The following is a 23536-nucleotide window of genomic DNA, read 5'->3' as shown; positions in this document are numbered from 1 at the left end:
TCCATTGCTGAGTTACTTAACTTAGGATAATGGCCTCTAGTTCCATCTAAGTTGCTGTAAAAGACATTATTTCATTATTTTTTGTAGCTGAGTAGTATTCCATGGTATGTGTGTGTATGTATGTGTGTATGTGTATAAATATGATACACATATATATTATTTGTGTGTGTATCACATTTTCTTTATCGATGGGTTGATGGGCACTTTTCTTATTCATTGGTTGGTGGGCACTTAGGTTGACTGCATATCTTTGCAATTGTGAATTGTGCTGCAATAAACATACATGTGCAGGTGTCTTTTTGATATAATTACTTATTTTCCTTTGGGTTGACACCAAGTAGTGAGATTGCTGGATCAAATGGGAGATCTACTTTTAGTTCTTTGAGAAACCTCAATACTGTTTTCCAAAGAAGTTGTATTAATTTACATTCCCAGCAGCAGTGTATAAGCATTCCCTTTTCACCACATCCACGCCAATCTATTGTTTTTTGACTTTTTAATAATGGCCATCCTGGCTGGGGTAAGGTGGTGTTATGGTTTTAATTTGCATTTCAGAAAGGAAAAATGTGGACAGAGACAGACATGCACATGAGGACAAGGCTGTGTGAAGAATGGAGTTATGCTGCCACAAGCCAGGGAACTTGCCAGCAGGTGGGAGAGAGGCCTGGAACAGAGCCTTCCCTTGAGCCTTCAGAGGGAGCATGGTCCTGTGGATACTTCGATCAGGGATTTCCAGCCTCCAGAACTGTGACAGAATAAATGTCCTTTGTTTAAGCTGCACAGTCTGTGGTACTTATTTACAGCAGCCTTGAGAAATAGATACTGTGCTTGGCACATATTGATTCATTCATTATTAACTTAAAACAGACCTATGAAGCAGGCGCTAACATTATAATATAGTATGCCTGTTTAAAAGTGATTGATTGTCCTTCATCCCCAAAGCCCCCCTTCCACACTCTGCACAGAGATCTGCGGGCTTTGACTCTGCGATCTGGTGGTGTTTCTGCCTTAGCAGCTACTCCCTGTGAAGCTCTGTCAATAGGGGGCACTGGAGGGAGGCTGGAAGGTGGAGATAAAGAAACCAAGGCACAGACAGGGTAGGTTCCTGGACCAAAGCACACAGCTACTGCGTGGGACAGCCAGGCTTTGAACCCCATGGGCTGTCTTCAGAGCCCGAGTCCTCATCCTTGCAGGCTGCTGCCTCTCATGAACCACCCAGAGCGGCAGGTAATGAAAACTTGTGGTGCCCAAACATGTAGTCCTGACTCTGACCCCCACCCTGTCCCCACACCTGCTCTGCCCTTTGTGCTCTGCTCCAGCCCTGCCAGCCTGCCTTCTCTCTTCGAATATACCCTAGGGCACTTGCACTAGCTGTTTCCTCTGCCCAAAATGCTCTTCCTTCAGGTCTGGCCTAAGCTGGCTCCTTCTTATTCATTCTTTGGAAGGTCTGAGCAGGAGAGGGACAGAATCTAATTTAGAATTTTACAAGTGCACTCTGTATTTGCACGCCCATGTTCCTAACAGCACTATTCACAATAGACAAAAGATGGAAGCAACCCAAGTGTACACTAACAGACAAAAAGAAGAACAAAATGTGGTCTCTACATACAATGAAATCTCATTCAGACATAATAAGGAAGGAAATTCTGACACATGCTACAACATGGGTGAACCTTGAGGACATTCTGCTCAGTGAAATACGCCAGTCACAAAAGGCCAAATACTGCAACATTCCTCTCGAAAGGAAATACTCTCTCCAACTCAAATACTGAAACATTCCTCTCTGACACTCCTGATAGGAGAACAGACTGGAACAATGTCTATGGAGTGGCATTTAGCAAGATCTATCAAAACTAATATTCAAATTCTTTTGAACACTTTAGACTAATTCAGATATATTAACACAAATGCAAAAACATATATGTGTAAGGATATTTATTACAGTATCAGATAAATAAGTAAAAAGACTGAACACATCCCAAATGGCCATCAGTAGGGGTTTGGATAAATTAGGTCAGTGAATCCACCACAGGGGAATACACACAACCATAACAAAAAAAAGGGGGCAGCTCCTTAGCTGCAGATGCAGAATGATCTCCTGAATGTACTGTTACATGAAAAAACAGATCAATGCCCACAAGGGAAATTTACACATATGTGCTTATATAGGCGCAGACTTCTTTATGGAAGTGAATGCAAGAAACTGGTAAGAATACACAGCTGGTGGGGATATAAAATGGTTCGGCTGCTTTGGAAGACAGTCTGGCATTTCCTCAAGTGAATAAACACAGAGTTACCTTATGACCTAGCATTTCCATTCTTGGTAGATATCTAAGAAAACTGAAAACAGAATGCCACACAAAAACTATACACTGATGCTCATAGCAGTGTTATTCGCAATAGTCCCAAAGTGGAAACAACTCAAATGTCCATCTCCTGACGAATGCATAAATAATGTGGTTCGTCCACACGACAGCTCTGACACAGGCTGCAACATGAAGGAACCTGGAAAACATGACACCAAGTGAAAGATGCCGGACACAAAAGACCATATTGTATGCCTCATTTATATACAATGTCCGGAATAGGCAAAATCCATATTGAATGCCTCATTTATATACAATGTCCAGAATAGGCAAAATAGAATGAAGGTAGATATATGGTTGCCTAGGGGTGAGGGTGGGTTGGAGAGAAATGGGGAGTGACTGCCAATGGGTATGGGGTTTCTTTTTGGAGTGGTAAAAATTTTCTAAAATATTGTGGTGATGGTTGCATAACTCTGTAAATAAACTAAAAAGCACTGGATATTAACGTGTCTACTTTATATGGGTGGATTTTATATGTGAATTATACCTCAATAAAGCTCTTAACCAAAATAGAATCTGGTGAGAGCAGGTAATGCCAGTGGTTTCAGGATGGGGAGGGGAAGTGGGAGAATTCATTTTCCCAGTTTACTAATTTTCAAATAGGTGCATTTTACCTATTGTTTCTTCAATTAAAAGGTTAATATTATACATTTTATGTCTTTAAAATGTTCAGACATTTTATTTCTGGAAATCTATCCCAACAAGATAATCCAAAAATTGGGCAAAGCTTCATGCACAAAGATGTCCACTCCATTTTATTTATATGGGCAAGCCTTTGGACGACCACAACATCCATGGCATGGGATTCATTAACTAATAGCCCACCCCCGTGGCCAATTATACAGCTATTTTCATTACAAGATTATGCAGAGCTTTTCCATGTAGAGTTGCTTCTGGGTTTCCAAAATTCTAAATACCATTTTATCTCAACCACATGAAAACAATACACAGGAAAAAGACGGAAGGAAATGTGTCAAAATGTGAACAGCAGCTGTATCAGAGGAGTGACACTGTGAATATTTTCATGTTTTACATGTATGTGTGTGTGTGTGTGTGTGTGTGTGTTGGCAGCCTCCAAGACAGCCCCGAATGATCCCCAACTCCTGGTATCCACAGCCTTATGCAGCCCCTTCACTGTGCCAGGGTGATTCTGTGTGACCAACAACATACAGCAGAGGTTAGTGTGGTGTCACTTCCAAGGAAAGGTTATATGCACACTCACTATTCACAATCGCCAAAAGGCGGAAGCAACCCAAGTGTACGTAAGCACATGAGTGGATAAGCAAAATGCAGTCTATGCATACAATGGAATATTATTCAGCCTTTAAAAAAAAAATCCTGACACATGCTACAAGGGTGAACCTTGGGGACATTATGCTCAGTGAAATAAGCCAGACACAGAAGTAAAAGTACTGCACGATTCCATGATTTAAATGAAGTATCAAGTCAAATTCATAGAGACAGAAAGTGGAATGGTGGCTGCCGGGGGCGGAGGGGAGGGGAATGGAAAGTGTTTGTTTAATGGCTGCAGAGTTTCAGTTTCACAAGATCAAGAGTTCTGGAGATGGATGGTGGTGGCGCTGCACATTAGGAATGTATTTAATGCCACTCAACTGTACACTTAAAAATGGTTAAGATGGCAAATTTTATGTTATGTGTATTTTGGCACAATAAGAAATTTAGGGGAAAAAAAAGACAAAAAGTTTACAAAGATTACAGCTTTAGTCCTGGGCACACTCCCTCTCTTTTTCCCTTGGATTACTCACTTTGGAGGAAGCCAGCTGCCCTGTAGAGTCCTTTGGAGAGGCCCATCTGACCAGCAGCTGAAGCCTCCCACCAATGTCAGTAAGGAGCTAAGGCGTCCCACCACCAACCACTGTGTGAGCCTCTCAGAAGGGATTCTCCAGCCCTGGGACGCCCTGAGAAGACTGAAGATCTGAGCCACAGCCATGCCGCTGCCCCATTCCTGACCCTCAGAAACTGTGTAAGATAGTCAATAATTGTTGCTTTAAGCAGCTGAGTTTGGGGGTAACTTGTTACACAGCCACAACTAATACAGGCGGGTGAGTGTTTTTGTTTGTTTGTTTGTTTGTTTTTTGAAAGACAGTGCAGTGTCTTAAGGGCATGTCTGGGAAGTACAAAGACGTGTTATCAAACCCTGGCTTGGCCATTTTCTAGCTATGTGAATGTATGAAAGTGAACATCTTCAATTACCTAACCTCTGCAGGCTTCAGTTTCCTCCTCTGTTAAAAGGGGATAACAGCATCTACTTCATGGGGGGTTGTGAAGTTGTGTCTGCCTGGGCCACCACAGAATCCTCAGGCCCTAGAACAGTGCCTGGCACTTAGTAAGTACTCAATAAATGTATGTACAGCAAATGACTGAATCCTTAAATTTCTTACATGGTACCTTGAACAGGCCCGAGAAGCAATCATACGTGATAGGAAGACACATAAAAAGCTACCTGCTTTCAGTATTTGCCCAAAATCAGCATACAACTCTCATACTCTCAATTATCATACTCTCAGGGCTGTGAATCAGAAATGCCCAGTCCTGCTGCCCAAGCAAGGAAAATGCGGGTACCTTTCCAGGAACCATCAATGAACATATTTAGAATACATCAGAATACGTATTAGATACCATTGATCTAGAATTCCTGTTTAGGGGGTAAAAATTCAACCATGCTTTTCTGGTAGCCCAGAAAATTGTAAATTAAAACACCAGTTAAATTTCTGATCCAGTTATATTTTGCTGGACCAAATTACTCATTTTCACAGTCTCTTTCAATATAAGTCAGCTTTGGTAGACAATAGTAAGTGGGTAGACTGGTTGAAAATGGCCTCAAATCCTTCACTAGTGGAGTCTAGTTCCCCTATCCTTGAATCTGGGCTGGCCTTAGGGACCTGCTTGACCAACAGAATCTGGCAGAGGTAATGTTCTGGGACTCTCAGACTACATCACAGAAGACTTCCAGCTCCTGCCTCAGCCTCCTGGAACACTTGCTCTGGGAGAAGCCAGTCATCACAATAGGTGTCTCATTACTCACATGCCATGCTGTGAGGAAGCCCAAGCAGCCACAAGGAAAAGCGATGTGGAGAAAAAGAGATGCCCACTAAGGCCTCAGCTATACCATCCATACCAAAGCAAGAGACAGACATGTGAGCAAAGAAGCCAGCAGACTACTCTAGCCCAGCTGCCATCCAACTGCCACCACACAAGAGATGCCAGGCACGAACTGCCCAGCTGAGCCCATCTACCCCAAAATAGTAATAAATTGTTGTTTTTGAGCCATTAAGTCCTGAGATGGCTGCTACCCAGCAAAATATAACTTGATCAGAAATTTAATCTGTGGCCGTGGCTCAAGATCTTCATGTGGCAGAGTCATGCATGGATGATGTGATCAGCCAGCAATAATGTGAGACATGCAGGCCTTCATCACACTAGGGAGGAGGTCAACTGTCAAGCACCATCTCTGGAAGTGGCTTCAGGATCCCTTGTGATCTATTTGGAAGAGAAGCACCAGCTGGGACACTCTGCGATATTTATCCAACTGTCTTCTTTATAGGCAGAAGACATGCCGTCCATCTCAGGGTCTGATCCAAACTAAACTGCTCCTTGGCCATGATGCCAGCTAGATCTGTATTATACGTGGATGAAGCCATCTAATATTGGGGCTGAGAGTTGAACTGACTGCCACTCCCATCTGTGTGACCTCTTGTGCCTCAGTCTCCCCCTTTGTAAAAGAGATGAGCTCATAAAAGTGCCTACATAGTAGGGTTGTTTTGAAGGTTAAGTGAGATGATGTGTGCAATGGGCTTAGAACAATACCTGGCAACAACACCTGGGCTTAGAACAATACCTGGCTTCTTTGCTTACATGTCTGTCTCTTGAGCTGGTATGGATGGCATAGCTGAGGCCCTGGTGGGCATCTCTTTTCCTCCATGTCGCTTTTCCTTGTGGCTGCTTGGGCTTCCTCACAGCATGGCATGTGAGTAATGCTAGATCTATTGTGTCCTACAGAGGGACGTGCTGTTCTGAACTGATTCAGTGGCACAACCCCCACGGCACAGGGAAGGAACGGGAGCTCTGAGCACACACCACATGTGAGATGTGCCTGGGCCTGAAGCCAGCTGTACACATTTCTATTTTGCCCCTTTGGGGGTTTCAAAATTGTTTTTAATTGTTACTCACATGAAAAAAAATCTACAATTTACCAAGAAAATGAATTTCTAGTTTCTCTTTAAACACCAGAATATCTGGCTACTCTAGGCTAGAGCTGAGTGGTGGCTGGCCCTTTGATGGGGCAAGAGAGCTCCAATTTGCCACAGGCCCCACCTGCCCACTTATTTATGTAAGACACTCAGAATGGTAGTGCATAGCATACAGCAGGCACGCAATAACTGCCAACTATTGTTACTGACACACAGAGCTCGCTGGCTCTCTCCAGCATACTGAGTCTCCCCACCACCAACTGAATCCCAAGGGGAGGCCTCACCCCCGCTGGCTAGTCCCTCTATGGTCCTAGGGTGCCCTTCTGGGGCTTGGGCTCAGGGTAGCCTCCTCTGCCTCAGGGGTCACCTTTGATAGAAAGCAGTTGGGCTGGTGGTTCAGCGTGTGGGCTCAGGAACCACACTCTGTGACAGAATCCTGGCTCTGCCCCTCATGAGCTGTGTTTCCTTGGACAACTGTCTTTCTCTTTCTGAGCCTCATATGTGAGGCAGGCTTCCTGGTAACAGTGTCCCCCTCCACAGGGTCATGATTTTAAATGTGTACAAATATGGTCCAAGCACAGTGCCTCATGTGATGGAGGAAGCTCTCAGTAAATGTCAATTCTTGCTATTATTTAATGTTGATATTTAATATATATCTTATGTACAACTATAGACCCTTATATGATACTATTTGACCTTTTGGCCCAATATATCTTTCGGCCAGCCCAGCTAATAATTCCTCCTTTTCTAAAAATTTAAACTACTTGATTGAGGTGTGACTGATATATAAAAAGCTGTACATATTTAACAATGCACATAACTTGATGAGTTTGCAGATGCATATACACCCATGAAACCATCACCACCATCAAGGCCATAAATGGATCCATTACCTCCAAAAGTTCCCTCTCACCCGTATATTTATTTATTTTACAAAATTGTAATATAACAATTCCTTCTGGAAGTCTTCCCTAAGTACATCCACCTAATTCACTCAATAAATATTCACTGAGCAGTCTCCAGGCACCAAGCCCAGACTGGCACCAGGGTTGTGCTGAGACACAGAACACAGCCTTCCAGGTCTGGGAGCCCATCATGTTGGGACAGAAGTGCTACAAAGGGCCTCTGAGTTCTCTGCACGTACGTGTCCAAGGCCACTTTTTCTAGTACTCCATCTTTTTCGGTTTCCTGTCTAATGACACAAACCATCTCACCACAGGGAAAACTCTAAAGAGCTGAAACCAGACAGGCTCAATTTTTTAAAAAATCAGAATGTAATTACACTAGTAGTAATTTTTAAAAAACCAAACTTAAACCAAAACTCCCAACCCTGTTGAAATAAAAACAATCAACAAATATTTCTAAGTAATGTAGGTAAAAGAAGAATTCAAGGCAAGAATCACAGACGAGATATAAATGAAGGCATCATGGTGCAATCGCTTAGAAAACAGTCTGGTGGTTCCTTTACTGGTTCAACAGAGTTGACCATATGACCCAACATTCCACTTCCAGGTACACACCCAAGAGAACTGAGAACGTATGTTCAAAGACTTATACATGAATATTCATAGCAGCATTATTCATAATAGCCAAAAAGTGGAAACAACCCAAATGTCCATCAACTGATGAAAGGATAAATAAAATGTGTAGAAACACACAGTGAAATATTGTTCAGTCAAAAAAAGGAATGAAGCTCTATATGTGCTACCACATGGATGAAACTTGTAAATATTATGCTGAGTGAAAGAAGCCAGTCACAAAAGAACACACCGTGTATGATTCCATTTATTTGAAATGTCCAGAATAGTCAAATTCATAGAGACAGAAAGCTGATTACTGGTTGCCAGGGGCCGTGGACTGATGGGGGAAAACGGAAATGAGTGCCAGTGGGTACTCGGCTCCTTTTCAGGATGATGAAAATATTCTGAAATTGACTGTGGTGACGGTTAACACAACTCTATGAATGTACCCAAAATCAATGAATGTACACTTTGTGGTACGTGACGTGTACCTCAACAAAAGTATCAAATAAATGAAGACAGAATAAACCAAAGCTCCCAAATAAGTCAATTGACACATTTATATAGCAAAATAAATTACAGGTAGATTTAAAAGTTCATTGTTAGCATTCAAATGATAAATGGTGAAAAGGAAGAAAATATAGCTGCTATGTGACCTGTGGATGGAGAAACCCTTCCACAGCTTAAAGATGAAGAAAGACACCACAGTGGGAGAAACCAACAGATTTGATTTTTAAAATATGAAATGCTTTTATACAGAAAAAATAAAATAAAGAAACAAAAAGCACATCTGGGAAGAATATTTGCCACAAATATTTACACACACACATTTGCTTCTGTAAAGTCTTTAAAGCACACTCAGATTCCTGTAGACTGGTAAAGCACAAGATGGATCATTTCCCTGCTCACAGAAATGGCTAGTAAACATTTTCTAAGACTTGAACTTCACTAATAATACAAACAATGCTACTCAGAAAGAAATCACGTGGCACCACTTGTCCCCTATCAGGCTCATCATGGTTTATAGCATTTGTCATTTATATCCATTTATCATTTATTATCATGGTGTAATATTGCACCAATCTGAATATATCCAACATGCAGAATAAATGCCTGACAACAGCCATATAAATCAGCGGAGACCTGCTCAGACATGCTGGTGGAAATACATACCACCATAACTGATTTGGAAAGTAATATCAAAATACCTCAAAAATACCCAACCCAATCTTCCTCTTCAAGGAATCACTCCTAAAGAAATCATGTAAGACACAAGGAAAGATTTGTGCCCAGGGTCCCTCATGACGCTGTTTATAACCAAAAAAAGAATACTTGGAAACCAATACAGGTCCAACAACAGACGAACCATTAAGTAAACCAGGGTATGGCCACTGAACAACACTTTTATATGGTCATTAAGATGGATGGTACAAAGGAGTTTTTAATGATGTGGAGAAATGCTCAGGATGAAATCTCTGATGAAAAAGCAATGTTTAATATTAAAATTGCTTAGCCAGACCCAAACATTCCAGAGTGATTATCTTTTGGGGTTAAATCATGGGTGAATTTGTGGGCCTCATTCCCATAAGCTTTTGTACTTTCATCACACATGTGGGCATTCACAAGGAGCATTTAGTGTGTTTGCCCATTTTAAAGGTCCTGCGCGAGTTTGCCCATCCAGCATGGTCCTGCGCGAGTTTTCACTCAATGTCACATGTCTAAACCACAGGTGCCTACCTGTGTCTCCTGAGAGTCCAGAGAGCTAGTTTGGCCATTCCAAAGCTTCCCTGTCCCCTACAACTGAGCCCACAGCCAGGGTCAGCATCATCTGTAAGCACAGCCCTCCTCATCAGGGCGGACACAGCCCCAGAAGACGGGACTGGGGGCCTTGGAGAGGGTTGGAGCAGCAGAGGCTCACCCAAGGCAGGATCCAGCCTTTGGAAAGGACAGTGACAGGGCAACATGACTCACCAGTGCCTCATCAGTCAGCAGCTGAGCAGCCATCCCTCTGCTGCCCACGGTGACCAGGAAGACAGGCCTGGGTGGCCAACAGTGCTGTAGGGAGAAGAGAGAGGGAGGCATGCTGAGAGACCAGGCCTAGGCTGGCCTCACAAGTGTAGACGGGACAGACACACACCCACTGACAGACAAGCAGAGACAGACAGACAGACACACATACACACACACACACACATCAACAGTGAGTATTTAGAGGGCTTACTGCATGTAGGGAACTTGAATGTATCTCACTTGATCTTCCAACCATCCTGGAAGGTAGGTACTACTTCTACCCACCCATTTCACAGATGAGGAGACTGAGGCCCAAGGAGATTAAACCACTTGCTCAAGATTACAAAGCTGGGACTGGAGTCAGGCAGAGTATGTCTGGGTCCACATGCTTAGCCACCAGTCTACAATGCCTCACAAACACTCTCCCATGTACACTCCTACAGATATGGTCAACACACATACACGTTCCCATAGCCTGCTGAGGGCCACCAGACACACTACCCTCTCCCAGTGGCCCTGCCTGGATCCCTCCTTGAGTGTGAATGCTGGACTGAGGCCCCCTGAGTTGCCCCAGAACCACCTGTGGCCTCTTTGGGCACTTCCCCCAGACTTTATGGAGTTACCATGAGGTTCAACCAGCAGATATGAGTGGAAGGAACTTCCACCCAGGGGCTCTCAGAGCCAGATTCGCCTGGAGAAATGCATCCTAGTTCAATTCTCTTCCAATTCTCCTGACAAGCTCAGCACAAAGTCTCAAGTGGAGAGGTATCTTAACATCCCTGCAACCCCTCACTCGCCCCTTGAAACAAAAGAAAAGCAGGAGAATAAAATCCTGTCATTTGCAACAACATAGATAAAACTGGAGGTCATTGTGTTAAGTGAAATAAGCCAGGCATAGAAAGACAAACTTTGCATGTTCTCACTTACTTGTGTGAGCTAAAAATTAAACTCATGGAGATAGAGACTAGAATGACGAAGAAACCTGAGGCTGGGAAGGGTAGTGGAAGGGTGGGGGAATGTGGGGATGGCTGATGGGTATTAAAAAAACACAAAGGGTTGCAGTGAGCCAAGATTGCACCACTGCACTCTAGCCTGGCGACAGAGCGAGACTCCATCTCAAAAAAAAAAAAAAAAACCCACAAAAAAACAAAAAAAACACACACACAAAGAATGAATAAGACCTACTATTTGATAGCACAACAGGTTGACTATGATCAATAATAATTTAATGAGACATTTAAAAATAACTGGCCGGGCGCAGTGGCTCATGCCTGTAATCCCAGCACTTTGGGAGGCCGGGGCGGGTGGATCACGAGGTCAGGAGATCAAGACCACAGTGAAACCCCATCTCTACTAAAAATACAAAAAATTAGCCGGGTATGGTGGCAGGTGCCCGTAGTCCCAGCTACTCGGGAGGCTGAGGAAGGAGAATGGCGTGAACCTGGAAGGCAGAGCTTGCAGTGAGCCGAGATCGCGCCACTGCACTCCATCCTGGGCGACTGAGCAAGACTCCATCTCAAAAAAAAAAAAAAACTAAAGATATAATCAGATTGTTTGTAACACAAAGGATAAATCCTTGAGGTGACAGATATCCCATTTATCCTGATGTGATTATTACACATTGTATGCCTGTATCAAAATATCTCATGTACTCCATAAATACATAAATCCACTACACACCCACAAAAATTAAAAATTAAAATTAAAAAGAAAAGCAGGGTTCAGGCCCCAAACTTAGGGTGACCATAATATCTCATTAGAACTACCTGGCTTTACTTCCATTTGTTTTAAAGTTTGTTTCCCTTCTTACAGCAAAACTCAGCTTCTTTTTACAGCAGTCACACAGAATGCCCTTTTAAACTAAGTTGATTTAAATTAAAAAAAAAAATCAGTGAGCCAATTCAAGTAAATGGTAAAGTAAAAAAATAGGATCCATGACACAGATTAGAACAAATTCTTGGAGTTTGAGACATGTTGGCTCAGTCCTGGTTTCTCCCATGATGGGGGGCTCACTACCTGTGCCACCAACACCTCTGACTGGAAATGAGTTTTTCTTCTGCTATAAACAGAAACATGCCTCTCTACATCTCCATCCCTTCAGGATCACCCAGAACAACCTCAGTCCTCTCCAACACAGTGCTCTTTTAGCTGGTGCACCAATTCTCAAAGTACCAGAATCGCTGGGGATGCTTATTAAAATATCACTCAGAATATATATTCCTGCCCCCCACCTCAGATCCTCTGAATCAAACTACCTGGGTAGGGCCCCTGAATGAGTATTTCTAAACAAGTTTCCCAGGTGATTCTGACACCTCTTAAAGCGTAAGAACCACTAAGACAAAGAAGAGCCTTTCTTAGGCCAAATGGCCCCAACTTCCACAAGTGAAAAGTAATTTTAATTGCAGGGGGGCATATATATAAGGCCAAGTTGGCAGAAGCCTTTAGAACTCAATCGGGAACAATTTTGCCCCCCGGAGACATTTGTCAACGTCTACAGACATTTGCCAAATTGTCATAATTTGGCAGGGGAGTACTATGGGCATTTAGTGGGTAGAGACCGGGATGCTGCTAAACATTGTACAATGCATGGGACAGGCCCCACAACAAAGAATGATTAGGCCCAAAGGTCGGTAGTGTGGAGGTTGAGAAGCCCTGCTGTAGAACAAAAGGATCACAAAGGTGTGGGCTCGGGGTTCCTACCACTTAATGCCTGTACACAGGCACCACACCTGGCCTACTGTAATCACTCAGTGAAAATGTCCTCTGGGTTAAAACTCTTCAAAACTCTTCATTGGCTTCCCCCACCATTAGAAATCACTCAAAGTCTTCACTGCCGCCCACACAGCCCTTATGATGTGCCCCTGATGGCCTCTCCCCTTCCATCTCCTCTACTCCCCTCTCCCATGCTTGGCCCCAGGCCCCCTGGCCTTTGCATCTGCTGTTCCCTCTGGAGGGAATGGTCTTCCCATGGTCAACTCCAACATTACCTCCTTGGAGACATCCTCTACCCCCAATCACCTAACCTCAAGCAGCAACTCTCTCCCCCTCTATTTTCTTGCAGTACAAACCACTACTGACAACTGTCTTTTTTAAAATAGTTGTTTTCAAGTTTGTCATCTGTCTTCCCTCCATGAGAACAGAAGCCCCCAGGAGCAGGGATGATCACTTTTAGATTGTATTTCCGACATCTAGGACAATGTCTAACACACAGGAAGCACTCAGACATCAAGCTGAATGAACAGATGAGCTAACTTCTAGTGCTGGCCAGGATTCAAAGGAACAGGCCCTCTCACACACTGGTGAGGGAATGTGAGTCGTTCAACATTTTTCTGGAAAGTGAACTGGCAATACACAAATCCCATAACCCAGCAACCCTGTTTCTGAGAATCTGCCCACACCAATTAAAGCTCTGTGTAAAAGTTACATACAGGAAAAAAAGATATTTATGGCAGCATTGTTTCTAGAGGCAAAAAAAAAAAAACACCCTCAAAACAAAATTAATAAACATTACTAAAGGAATCAAATCAAGGGTAGGGTATCCAGAGTATGAAATATCAGGTCGCCTCTGTGAAGCAGAGTTAGTTCTGCATCTGTTGACATGTCTGTGGTTTCACTAAGTGAGAAAAGCAAGTTACCCAGTTTTATGCATAACTTCAGCCCCTTTGTGAAAAAACAAACCAACACATGTGGATGTGGACACATCTGTACAGCGTTTTCCAGCCTGGGGAAGGCTGTGGGATGAGGCTGGGTTGGTGTCTGGAGGGCATGGAGTGGGAATGAGAAGGGGGTAGGGGTTATTAATTATTTTTTCTTTCTCTTCCTTTGAATTGTTTCCCTGGGTGTAGAAACTTCATATTACCATCAACATTTTTGAAACAGAATTTAATTTAAAAAAACGTATTCCTTGCAGATCAGTGGTCTCTGACTTTCACCCCTGTCCTGTGAGGTCAAGAACACTGGCCCATTTTGCCAGATCACAGCAGTGACCAGAGCCCATTTACCCAGTAGGCACAGAGCCTGGGGTCCATGAAGCCTTTAGGGGCCCATAGGAAGGTCTTAATTTCTTTTACAATCATAAGAAAAGATCTAATCCAGCCTAGATTACATTTGTCTTCCTATTAATGAAATAACAAAATGTAATTTTTAGTGCTTTAAAAAAACAGTGGAACAAGGGGCCCATGAAGGCAAAGTACCCTTAAAAATCATACAGCGGCCCTGGAAGTGACTTGCCCAAGAGTATGGCCAGTGACTGTTGAACCCAGTTTGGCCTTAGATCTGGATTCTTCTTCCTCTGAGCTTTTTGGCATTTCCTTCCTTTCTTCCCTTTCCATTGTTTCCAAGCGGGGATTCCCTTGGGGAAAATCCTGCAACCTTGTGTCAGCCGAGCGGAAAGGGAAAAAAGGGGTCTCCCATGTGTCTGGTGGTTAATTGTGGGAACTCTGGAACCTGGATGCCTGAGGTAGCCTTGGGCGAGTCACTTAATCTGAGACTCAGTTTCCCCATCTGTAAGATAAGGATGATGATGGTCCCTACCTCAGAGTTACTGGGACACCTACAAATGGCCAGCACTGGCTGCATACACATTCCCTGAACAAACCAACCTCTCCTTGGTCAGAACGGAGTAGGGCACAGAGACCCTTTGGGAGTCTGATCCCCCTTTAAGAAGATCCTGTGGAAGGCAGAAGAAACAGCCTTCCTTTTCCCCTCCTCCACCCGGCCCCTGTCACTCCCAGGCCCCTACGCCTCCAGAGCCTTCTATGGGCAGGAAAAAGCCAGGGAACTGTGGGCGGGCAGACTAGGAGAAGTGTAGGGTGAGAAGGTAGTGGCTCTGCTAGGCCCCCTTGTCCAGGCACACAGTCTTTGGAAGAGGCACACCCAGACGCACCCACCCCTGCAGAGTCACACGCAAACATCAAGAAATACTCAGACACAGGTGGACACACAGAGATAGGGAAAGATCCGGACAGGACTGGCCCCTGGAGAGACACACCCCTACACTCATGCCAAGAGACACGCATGGAAAGAGCAGACATAGTGGACACCCAGAGGGCACCCTCCCACAGAGACACTCATGGACAGAGATCAAGGCTGACACACCCACAACACCAAGACAAGGACACAGGCGGTCACTCAGAGATAGCACCACACATGCATAGGCAGAGACCTGGAGAGACACAGCTCCACAGAGAAACCAAGACTCTGAAGAAGTGGGACACACACACACACACGTTACCACACATGACCCACACGGACACAAATGGACACATTCACATTCATTCACAGACCCAGCCTCTGGACGACACGCAGTTTCTCTCTCTCCCTCATACACACACACAAACACACACACACTCACAATATCCAGAGACACAGCCATACCCTCAGGACGACACAATCTGTCTCACACACACATACAGACCCACACAGACACACACACAGACACATTCACAATATCCACAAAGACACAGCCTCATCCTCAGGATGATATTCACTGCCTGTCTCTTACACAGGCCACCTTACCCCCAGGATGGCCCTGGTGTTCATGCAACTTTCCTACCTCCAACCCACTCACGCCTCTCCCTCCCTGGCCCTGGCCTCTCCTCAGCCCCTCAGCCTCTCCTTAGCCCCTCAGCTTCCCCTCAGCCTCTCCTCCGCCGCTCAGCCTCTCCAGGCGCACCTCGGTCCCGGCCTGCACGCCCTCTCCTGCGCCCGCACGCCCTGGACCTGCACCCAGCCCTGCACTCCCCGTACCTGGGCCTGCACGCCCTCTCCCCGAGGCCGCGCCCTCCCCGGGGCCAGGGTCCTGCCCCAGGCACAGGTAGAGGGTGGGCGGGACCCCGCAGCCACACTCACCGGCTCGCCGCTCTGCCAGGACAATGACCGCGCCCGCTAGGCCCGCCCGGCCGCAGTGCGCCTGCGCGGACTGCGCCGGACTACGCTTCCCAGAAACCCGCGCGCGCCACCTCCCCTCGGGTTTTTCAGCCGAGCCCAGCCGAGCGGAGCCGAGCGGAGCCAACTGAGCTCCTCCATCTCACAGAGGCCTCCGCGGCCAAGGAGGCGGGGGCAAGAGGGAGGATTGAGGGGGAGGAGGCAGGGAAAGGGAAGGAGAGAGAAGAGACAGAGGGAGGAAGGTTGGAAAGAAGGATGGAGGGAAAGGAGGGGCGAGGAGGAGGGACAGGAGGGAAGGGGGGAGGAGGGAGAAAAGAAGTAGGAGAGGTGGGAAGAAGGATAGAAGGGGAGGAGGGATAGGGAGGAGCGGGGAGAAGAGATAGGATGGGAGGAGAGCTGGGGAGGAGGAAGAAAAGATGGAGAAGGAGGAGGGGTTGGAAGAAGGATGGAGGGGAAGGAGGAAGGGCTGAGGAGAGACTAGGGGAACAGAACAGGTCAGAGAGGAGAGGAACCAACAGAAAGAAGAGGCAGCGGGGTGGGAGGAGGGAGGGAGGGGCAGGGAGGCAGGAAAGGAAGAGAATGGAGAAGGCGAGGAGGAAAGAAGAAAGGGTGCAAAGGGGGATGAGAAGGTGGAAAGAACTATAAGGAAGAAGAAAAGGGTGGGAAAAGGAGGAAAGAAAGAGAAAGTCGAGTTGGGGAGAGCAGGACAGGCTGAAGAGAGGGAAGAATGGGAAAGGAGAGGGAGGAGGGAAAACAGAAAAGGACAAGGGATGGGTGGAGGCAGAGAAATAAAGAGGGGAATAAAAGAGGCAAAGAAATGAGGGGAATAAAAGAGGCGTGTCACATCTGCTGCAGACATTTCTGCGGTCCAGCCAATGGACTGGCCTGAGGGACCATCCCAGGCAACTTTAAACCTGACAATCATGCTTATTTTTAAAGAACATTTTTAAAGCATACAGATGTGCAAAGAAGAAAATGAGCACAGCTGTAGAATCAAATGTATAGGAGACTATCGGTTTGGACTGAGTTCCTGCACTAGGCCCAACGGATCAAATCGAAGTGGAGCTACTCATGCTGAAGTTCCAGGCCACCAACTCCAACTAAGTTGTTATCTGACCTCCTCTCAGGAGGGAAAGAGAGAGATAATAGCCAAGTCCCAAACAGGCCAGTTTTAGCAGGCATGATAAAAGAAATCCCCTTTGCTTTAACCTTGACAGGGAAAGTAACTTTGAAATGACCCATCCAGTCTTATTCTCTGTTTCTGCTTTCCTCAGCCCGCTTCTGTGTATGAAGCCATATTCCTCTGCTTGGATCACCAGAACACTAGTTCTATTTTACAGAAGGAGGTGTGGCTGGATTCAAGAATTGCAAATAAAAACCAACTAGATCTTTAAACTAAATGTCAATTCCCTTTATCTTTAGATATAAGAAAAAAGCATTAATCCTTGTTGTTGTGAGTTTCCTTTGTTCTGACCCCTGGTCTCCACACTTTATGATTTATAAACAGTATTCACAGTCAAGCTACTTTCCAGATTAGTTGGGTAATACAGACGGGGGAGCTTACACAAGAGGAAAGGTAGGAACCAGGTGCCTGGCTGAGGCCCTTTTCTATAGTAAACCACAAAGCCAAGTTTAAAAACATTTGCTGAATGCCTGAGTGGCCACAAAACTGTCAACAGCAGCTAGCCTTAGGTGGTGATTAATGATGTATTTAAATGAAATATTTTATTCTGAGATAAATGTGGATTTATTCACATCAGGTTGTAAAATATAATATAGAAATCATACAGAGAGACCTACGTCTCTTAGGTACTTTCACCCAAGGGCACCATCTTGCAATATCACAAGTAGGATACTTACGATGGTCCATTCAAGAGACCAAACATTTCCATCACAAGGATCTCTTCCAATATTTCCACAAGGATCCCTCATCTTGCCCTTTTATAGCCACACTCACTTTCCTCCAGACTCGATCATTAGTCTGTCCTCCATATATACAATTGTGTCATTTCAAGAATGTTATACAAATGGAATCATACAGTATGTGAATGGTGGGATTGGCTTTTTTCATTCAGCACAATTCTCTGGAGATATATTCAAGTTGCTATACAGAGAGAACTTAATTATCTTGCATAACAGAAACTTTATACTCGTTGAGTAACATCTTCTCGCCTCCCCCAGCCCCTGGAAACCACCATTCTAATTTCTGTTTCTATGAGTTTGACTATTTTAGATTCCACATGTAAGTGGAATCATAAAGTATTTGTCCTGCGACTGGCTTCTTTTACTTAGCATAATGTACTCAAAGTTTATCCATGTTGTTGCATATGACAGGATTTCTTTCTCTAGGGCTTAAAAATATGCCATGGTGTGTATATGTGTGTGTGTGTGTATGTCACTTCTTTTATCTGTCCATCTGTCAATGGATATGTACCTTGTCTTCATCTCTTGGCTATTGTAAATAATGCTGTAATGAACATGGAAGTGCATTATTCATTGCAACCTCCTTGAGATCCTAGTTTCAATTCCTTGGCCATATACCCAGATGGGGATTGCAGAATATATGGTAGTTCTACTTTTAATTTCTTGAAGAACCTCCAAACTGTTTTCCAAGAAGCACCATTACTTTGCATTCCCACCAACAGTAAACAAGGGTTCCAATTTCTCCACAGCCTCACTAACACGTTACCTTCGGTTTTTTTTGAGAATAGCCACTGTAACTGGGGTGAAGTAATATCTCGCTGTGGTTTTGATTTGCATTTCCCTGATAATCAGTGATGTTGACCATCATTTCATATGCCTGTTGGCTATCTATATGTCTTCTTTGCGAAAATGTCTACTTAAGTCCTTTGCCCATTTTTAAATCGGGTTGTTTTTTAGTGTAATTGAGTTGAAGGAGTTCCTTATATATTTTGAATATTAACCCCTTATCAGATATATGGTTTGCAAATATTTCCTCCCAATCAGTAAGCTGCCTCTTCCCACTGTTAATTGTTTTCTTATTACAGGATTTTGTGTGAACATAACTCTTCATTTCTCTGGGATAAATGCTCAGGAATGTAATTACTAGGTCATATAGTATGTTTAGTTTTTTTCTTAACAAACTGTCAAACTGTTTTCCAGAGTGACTGTACCATTTTACATTCCTGGCATCAATTTATGAGAGCAGTTTTTCCAAATCCTAGCCAGATACCCAGGAGTGTGATTGCTAGATCATATGGCAAGAGTATGTTTAGCTTTGTAAGAAATCACCAAACTGTTTTCCAAAGTGCAAACCCACAGCAATGAATGAGAACTGCTGTCCACAATCTCGCCACCATTTGATATTGAAAGTTCTTTTTGGATTTTAGTCATTCTAATAGGTGTGTAGTCGTATCTTGTTGTTGCTTGAATTTGCAATTCCCTAATGACATATGATGGTAATATGATGGTAAGCATCTTTTTCCATGCTTATTTACCATCTGTATATCCTCTTTGCGGTTTTTGTTAGATCTTTTGCCCATTTTTCAAGTGCATTGTTTTCTTATTGTTGAGTTTTATGAGGTCTTTGTATATTTTGTATGCAAGTCCTTTAGCAGCTATGTGTTTTGAAAACATGTCCTCCCAATGGTGGTTTGTCTTTTAAGTCTAACAGTATTTTTTCACAGAGAAGTTTTTTGTTTGTTTGTTTTTTGTTTTGTTGTGTTTTGAGAGACAGTCTCCCTCTGTCGCTCAGGCTGAAGTGCAGTGGCACGATCTCAACTCACTGCAACCTCCACCTCCCAGGTTCAAGCGATTCTTTCACCTCAGCCTCCCGGGTAGCTGGGATTATAGGCGCCTGCTACCACATCTGGCTAATTTTTTGTATTTTTAGTAGAGGCAGGGTTTCACCATGTTGGCCAGGCTGGTCTCGAACTCCTGGCCTCAGGTAATCTGCCCGCCTTGGCCTCCCAAAGTTCTGGGACTACAGGTGTGAGCCACTGTACCCGGCCCACAGAGTAGTTTTTAATTTTAATGAACAACTTATAAATTTTTTTCTTTCATAGATTGTGCTTTTTCTTTTTTTTAATTATGTTGGATTGTGCTTTTCAATCTTGTATTTAAAAACTCATTGCTAAACCAAAGGTCACCTAGATTTTCTCCTGTTACTTTCTAGGAGTTTTATAATTTTGCATTTTTACATTTAAGTCTATGATCCAATTTAAGTTAATTTTGTGAAAAATTTGTCTGTTTTTTCCATGTGGACATCCCATTGTTCCAGCACCGTTTGTTGAAAAGACTGTTCTTTCCCTGTTAAGTTGCCTTTGCTTCTTTGACAAAGATCAGCTGACTATATTCATGTGGTTCTATTTCTGGGATCTCTATTCTGGTCCATTGCTCCTTCTCTATTCTTTAGGCAACACTGCACTGTCTTGATTACAATAGCTCTGTCTTGAAGTCGAGTAGTATCCGCTCTTCAACTCTGTGCTTCTTCTCTAGTATTGTGTTGGCTATTCTGAGCATTTTTGTCTTTTCATATAAACTTTATAATCACTTTCTCAATATCCACAAAATAACTTGCTGGGATTTTGATTGGGATTGGTTGAGTCTATAGATTAGTTAGGAAGCACTGACATCTGAACAATATCCAGTCATCCTACCCATGAACATGGAATCTCTCTCAATTTATTTAGATCTTCTTTGATTTCCAAGGACTGTGTATCTGAAGTTTCCCTTCTGGATTCAATTGCCATCCTGACCTTTCCCAGTGGCTTCCAGTGGGGCTTTTCCTCTTTCTTCCCCAAAAGAGGAACTGGATGGTATGGGGGCGGGCCTGGTTCTCCAGCACAGAGATGCCACTGGACTGCTGCTGTGGCCTCTGCTTTATGTGTGTGTGGGGGGCGCAGGGAGTGTGAGTGATCCCAAGGGAGGTACAGAAGGGAGGGGTTGTTGGGGCCCCAGGTTGTTGGTCCTTTGGAATCAACCACAGCTATTCCTCCCCAGATGTTTCTTCCAGAGTGCCTGGCTCAGGATCCACGATTCCAGCTGTGAGTGAAGGAGTTCAGTGTGGGTGCAGGAGGGCCTGTGTGTCCTGGTGCCCTGTGCCTCTAACCTCCCCCAGAATGTCCTGTCTGACGTTTTTCCAGCTCAGGGGTGCCGAGTCCATGGTTTTAATTTGAATGATCCAGTGGCCACAAATGACTCTCCCCACAAAATGCAGGAGGAGACCCAAAGCCCATTTGCCTCCCTGGGGCACCCCCAAACCTATAACTGCTCCCTGAGCTTCAGAGATGCCTAGATGGGGGATACAGGGAGGTGCTACGTTCAGGTAGAGAGAGGACCTACTGTCAGATAGTCACTGAATTAACGGGCTGTCAGTGCATGTGCCAGGTACGGAATTGGTTCTAGGGAGGGCACAAGGGATGGAGTGTGGGCCTCTCACTCCACGAGCTGAGCTGGAATGGGACCCTCTCACCTCTCCCAGTGAGCGGGCAGGAGCAGGCTCAGATTTGAAAAGGGGGCAGTCTCAGGGGATCCCCTGAAGTCCTCCTGGTCTCTGCCCCTCTCTCCTCCCGCCTCTGAGCTAGCAGCTGAATGTCCATGCTCCAGAGATCCTGGAACTTGGACACCCAAGGATGGTGGTCTTTGTTTCCTGGGTCTGTGAGGGGGTTCAGTCTCTACCTCCTCCTGAATGGGGGCTTGCCTGGCCTCCCTGGGCCCCACAACTCCAATGCTTATCCTCAACCCAGAGCCTCCAGACCATGGCACCAACCTCCCTTGCCAGGTGAGCCTCCTCTGGGACTAGTGTGACCTCAGAGAGCCTTTAACTCAGCATTTCCCGAGAGTCCTTGCGCAGGTTGTTGGGGCCTTGAGGAGGCTTGTTAGGGGTTCCTGGAGGCAGAAGCCAAGGCCCCTACCAGAGCAGCAGGTGGTGGTGACTTGGGGGTGGCTGTAAGCTCTCCTGAGACCTGGAGCTCAGTACTCAATGGGTTCCCATCAAGCCTCCCAAGGCCTCTCTGTGGAACGTGAGGGGCTGGAGGCTAACCTCTGGGTTTTGGGGGTGAGGCAGAGGACAGGACTGCAGCCTTAATTCAGCACCCTCACCTCCTTTTCCTTCAGCTCCTTTGCCCAAGGTGGCCTCCCTCCTTGCCCCTGTGGGCTGGTGGGAGCTCTAGCTGCTGGTCCTCACCTGCTCAAAGAGTGGGCCACCTCCTCAGTGCTGCCCCCTGAATATTCCCCACCAGGCAAGCAGACCCTTTACTGCCCCCAACCCAGGACTCATTCCAAAACCTGGACCTGGGGCCTGTCTTCCTGGATTCAGCAATGAACTGCCCCTCTGATTTAAGAATTGTGTGATCTCTCAGAGATGAGGTCCTTGAGGAGTGTATTAGGCCATTCTTGCATTACTATAAAGAAATATCTGGTAATTTATAAGGAAAAGAGGTTTAACTGGCTCACAGTTCTGCAGGCTATACAGGAAACATGGCATTGGCATTTGCTTGACTTCTGGGGAGGCTGCAGGAGGCTTACAATCACGGCAAAAGGTGAAAGGGGAGCCGCACATCACATGGCAAAAACACATGAGCAAGAGAGAAGGGGCGAAATGTCCCACACATTTTTAAAGGACCTGATCTCACAAGAACTCACTCATTATCGAGAAGACAGCACCGTGCCATGAGGGACCTGCCCCATGATCCAAACACCTCCCACTAGGCCCCATCTCCAGCACTGGGGATTACAATCTAACATGAGATTTTGGGCAGGGACAAATGTCCAAACTATTTCAAGGGGTGGAGCCAGTGCCTAGGCTGAACCTATACCTCATCCTCAGGACCAACAGCCCAGGGTAAGAGTCCAGCTGGTACTTACCTGTCTCCATTCTCAACATGCATTCTCTATCTCTTTCTTCGTGTCTTTCTTTCTTCTTCTTTTCAATTAAGACTTCAGTTGTTTTTTTTTTTTTTTTTTCACTTTCTGGAAGTCTGAGATAATTGGTAACTTTTTCTGCCTTTAGCTACTTATAAAATATTCAAAACTTGTGTTGTTTCATCTTGAATCTTGTTCTTAAAGCTCCTGTTCTTCTTGTTCAACTTACTGATGTGACATTTTCAGGATATCTAAATAATTGTTCCCCAAAGAAGGAAACTGAGTAGAGAGTAGATTGTAAAAAGACATAGTTACAACTCAGAAGTTCACATAATTAACTTTACAGACCCTCCCCCTACAAATAAAACCCTTATATCTGTCTGTTTTACCTGTTTCCAAATTAGTATGTGCATTCTACATTATTTTGATTTTTATAGTTTTAACATTCATTTAAGCCACTTATGTCTATTTTGAGGCACATTTTTACTCTTTTTTGATCATGTATTTCCTTTAAAATGACTCAGATTTAATTAAAGCCCTTTTTACTCTTCTGAAAATACTTTATTTAAAACACCAATATGCTATTAATTAAAAACTGAGGAATCAATTTGAGTTACTCTAAATAGTGTGTAACTCAGACTGTCCCCATTGGGGCACTATATTAATAGCGTTTAGTCACAAGAACAGCAGCCCTTATGCCCTTATGAAGACTGTTCCT

At 44.6% G+C, this 23536-nt stretch overlaps 1 protein-coding gene across 3 annotated transcripts in view; it reads right to left on the bottom strand.

Annotated features, from left to right (window-relative positions):
* ZNF71 (zinc finger protein 71) overlaps positions 1–22875 on the bottom strand; it is a 33728-nt gene extending 10853 nt beyond the window's left edge. The window contains exons 1-2 of one of the 3 annotated variants that reach the window (XM_058425998.1): positions 22822–22875; positions 10069–10152 (exon numbers count right to left, since the gene is read on the bottom strand). In XM_058425998.1, the coding sequence (XP_058281981.1) occupies positions 10069–10101 (33 nt within the window). In that variant the 5' untranslated portion in view covers positions 10102–10152; positions 22822–22875. Of the gene's footprint in view, positions 1–10068; positions 10154–15957; positions 16024–22821 lie in introns of those variants that run through there. The other 2 variants (XM_058425997.1, XM_058425999.1) reach the window with 2 other exon arrangements.
* Positions 22876–23536: the final 661 nt, after the last annotated feature.

Source organism: Hylobates moloch, unplaced genomic scaffold (genome assembly GCF_009828535.3).
Source record: "Hylobates moloch isolate HMO894 unplaced genomic scaffold, HMol_V3 SCAFFOLD_12, whole genome shotgun sequence".
Taxonomy (NCBI): domain Eukaryota; kingdom Metazoa; phylum Chordata; class Mammalia; order Primates; family Hylobatidae; genus Hylobates; species Hylobates moloch.
The sequence above is the reverse complement of the archived record's forward strand: the minus strand, read 5'-3'. Positions and strand labels throughout refer to the sequence as shown.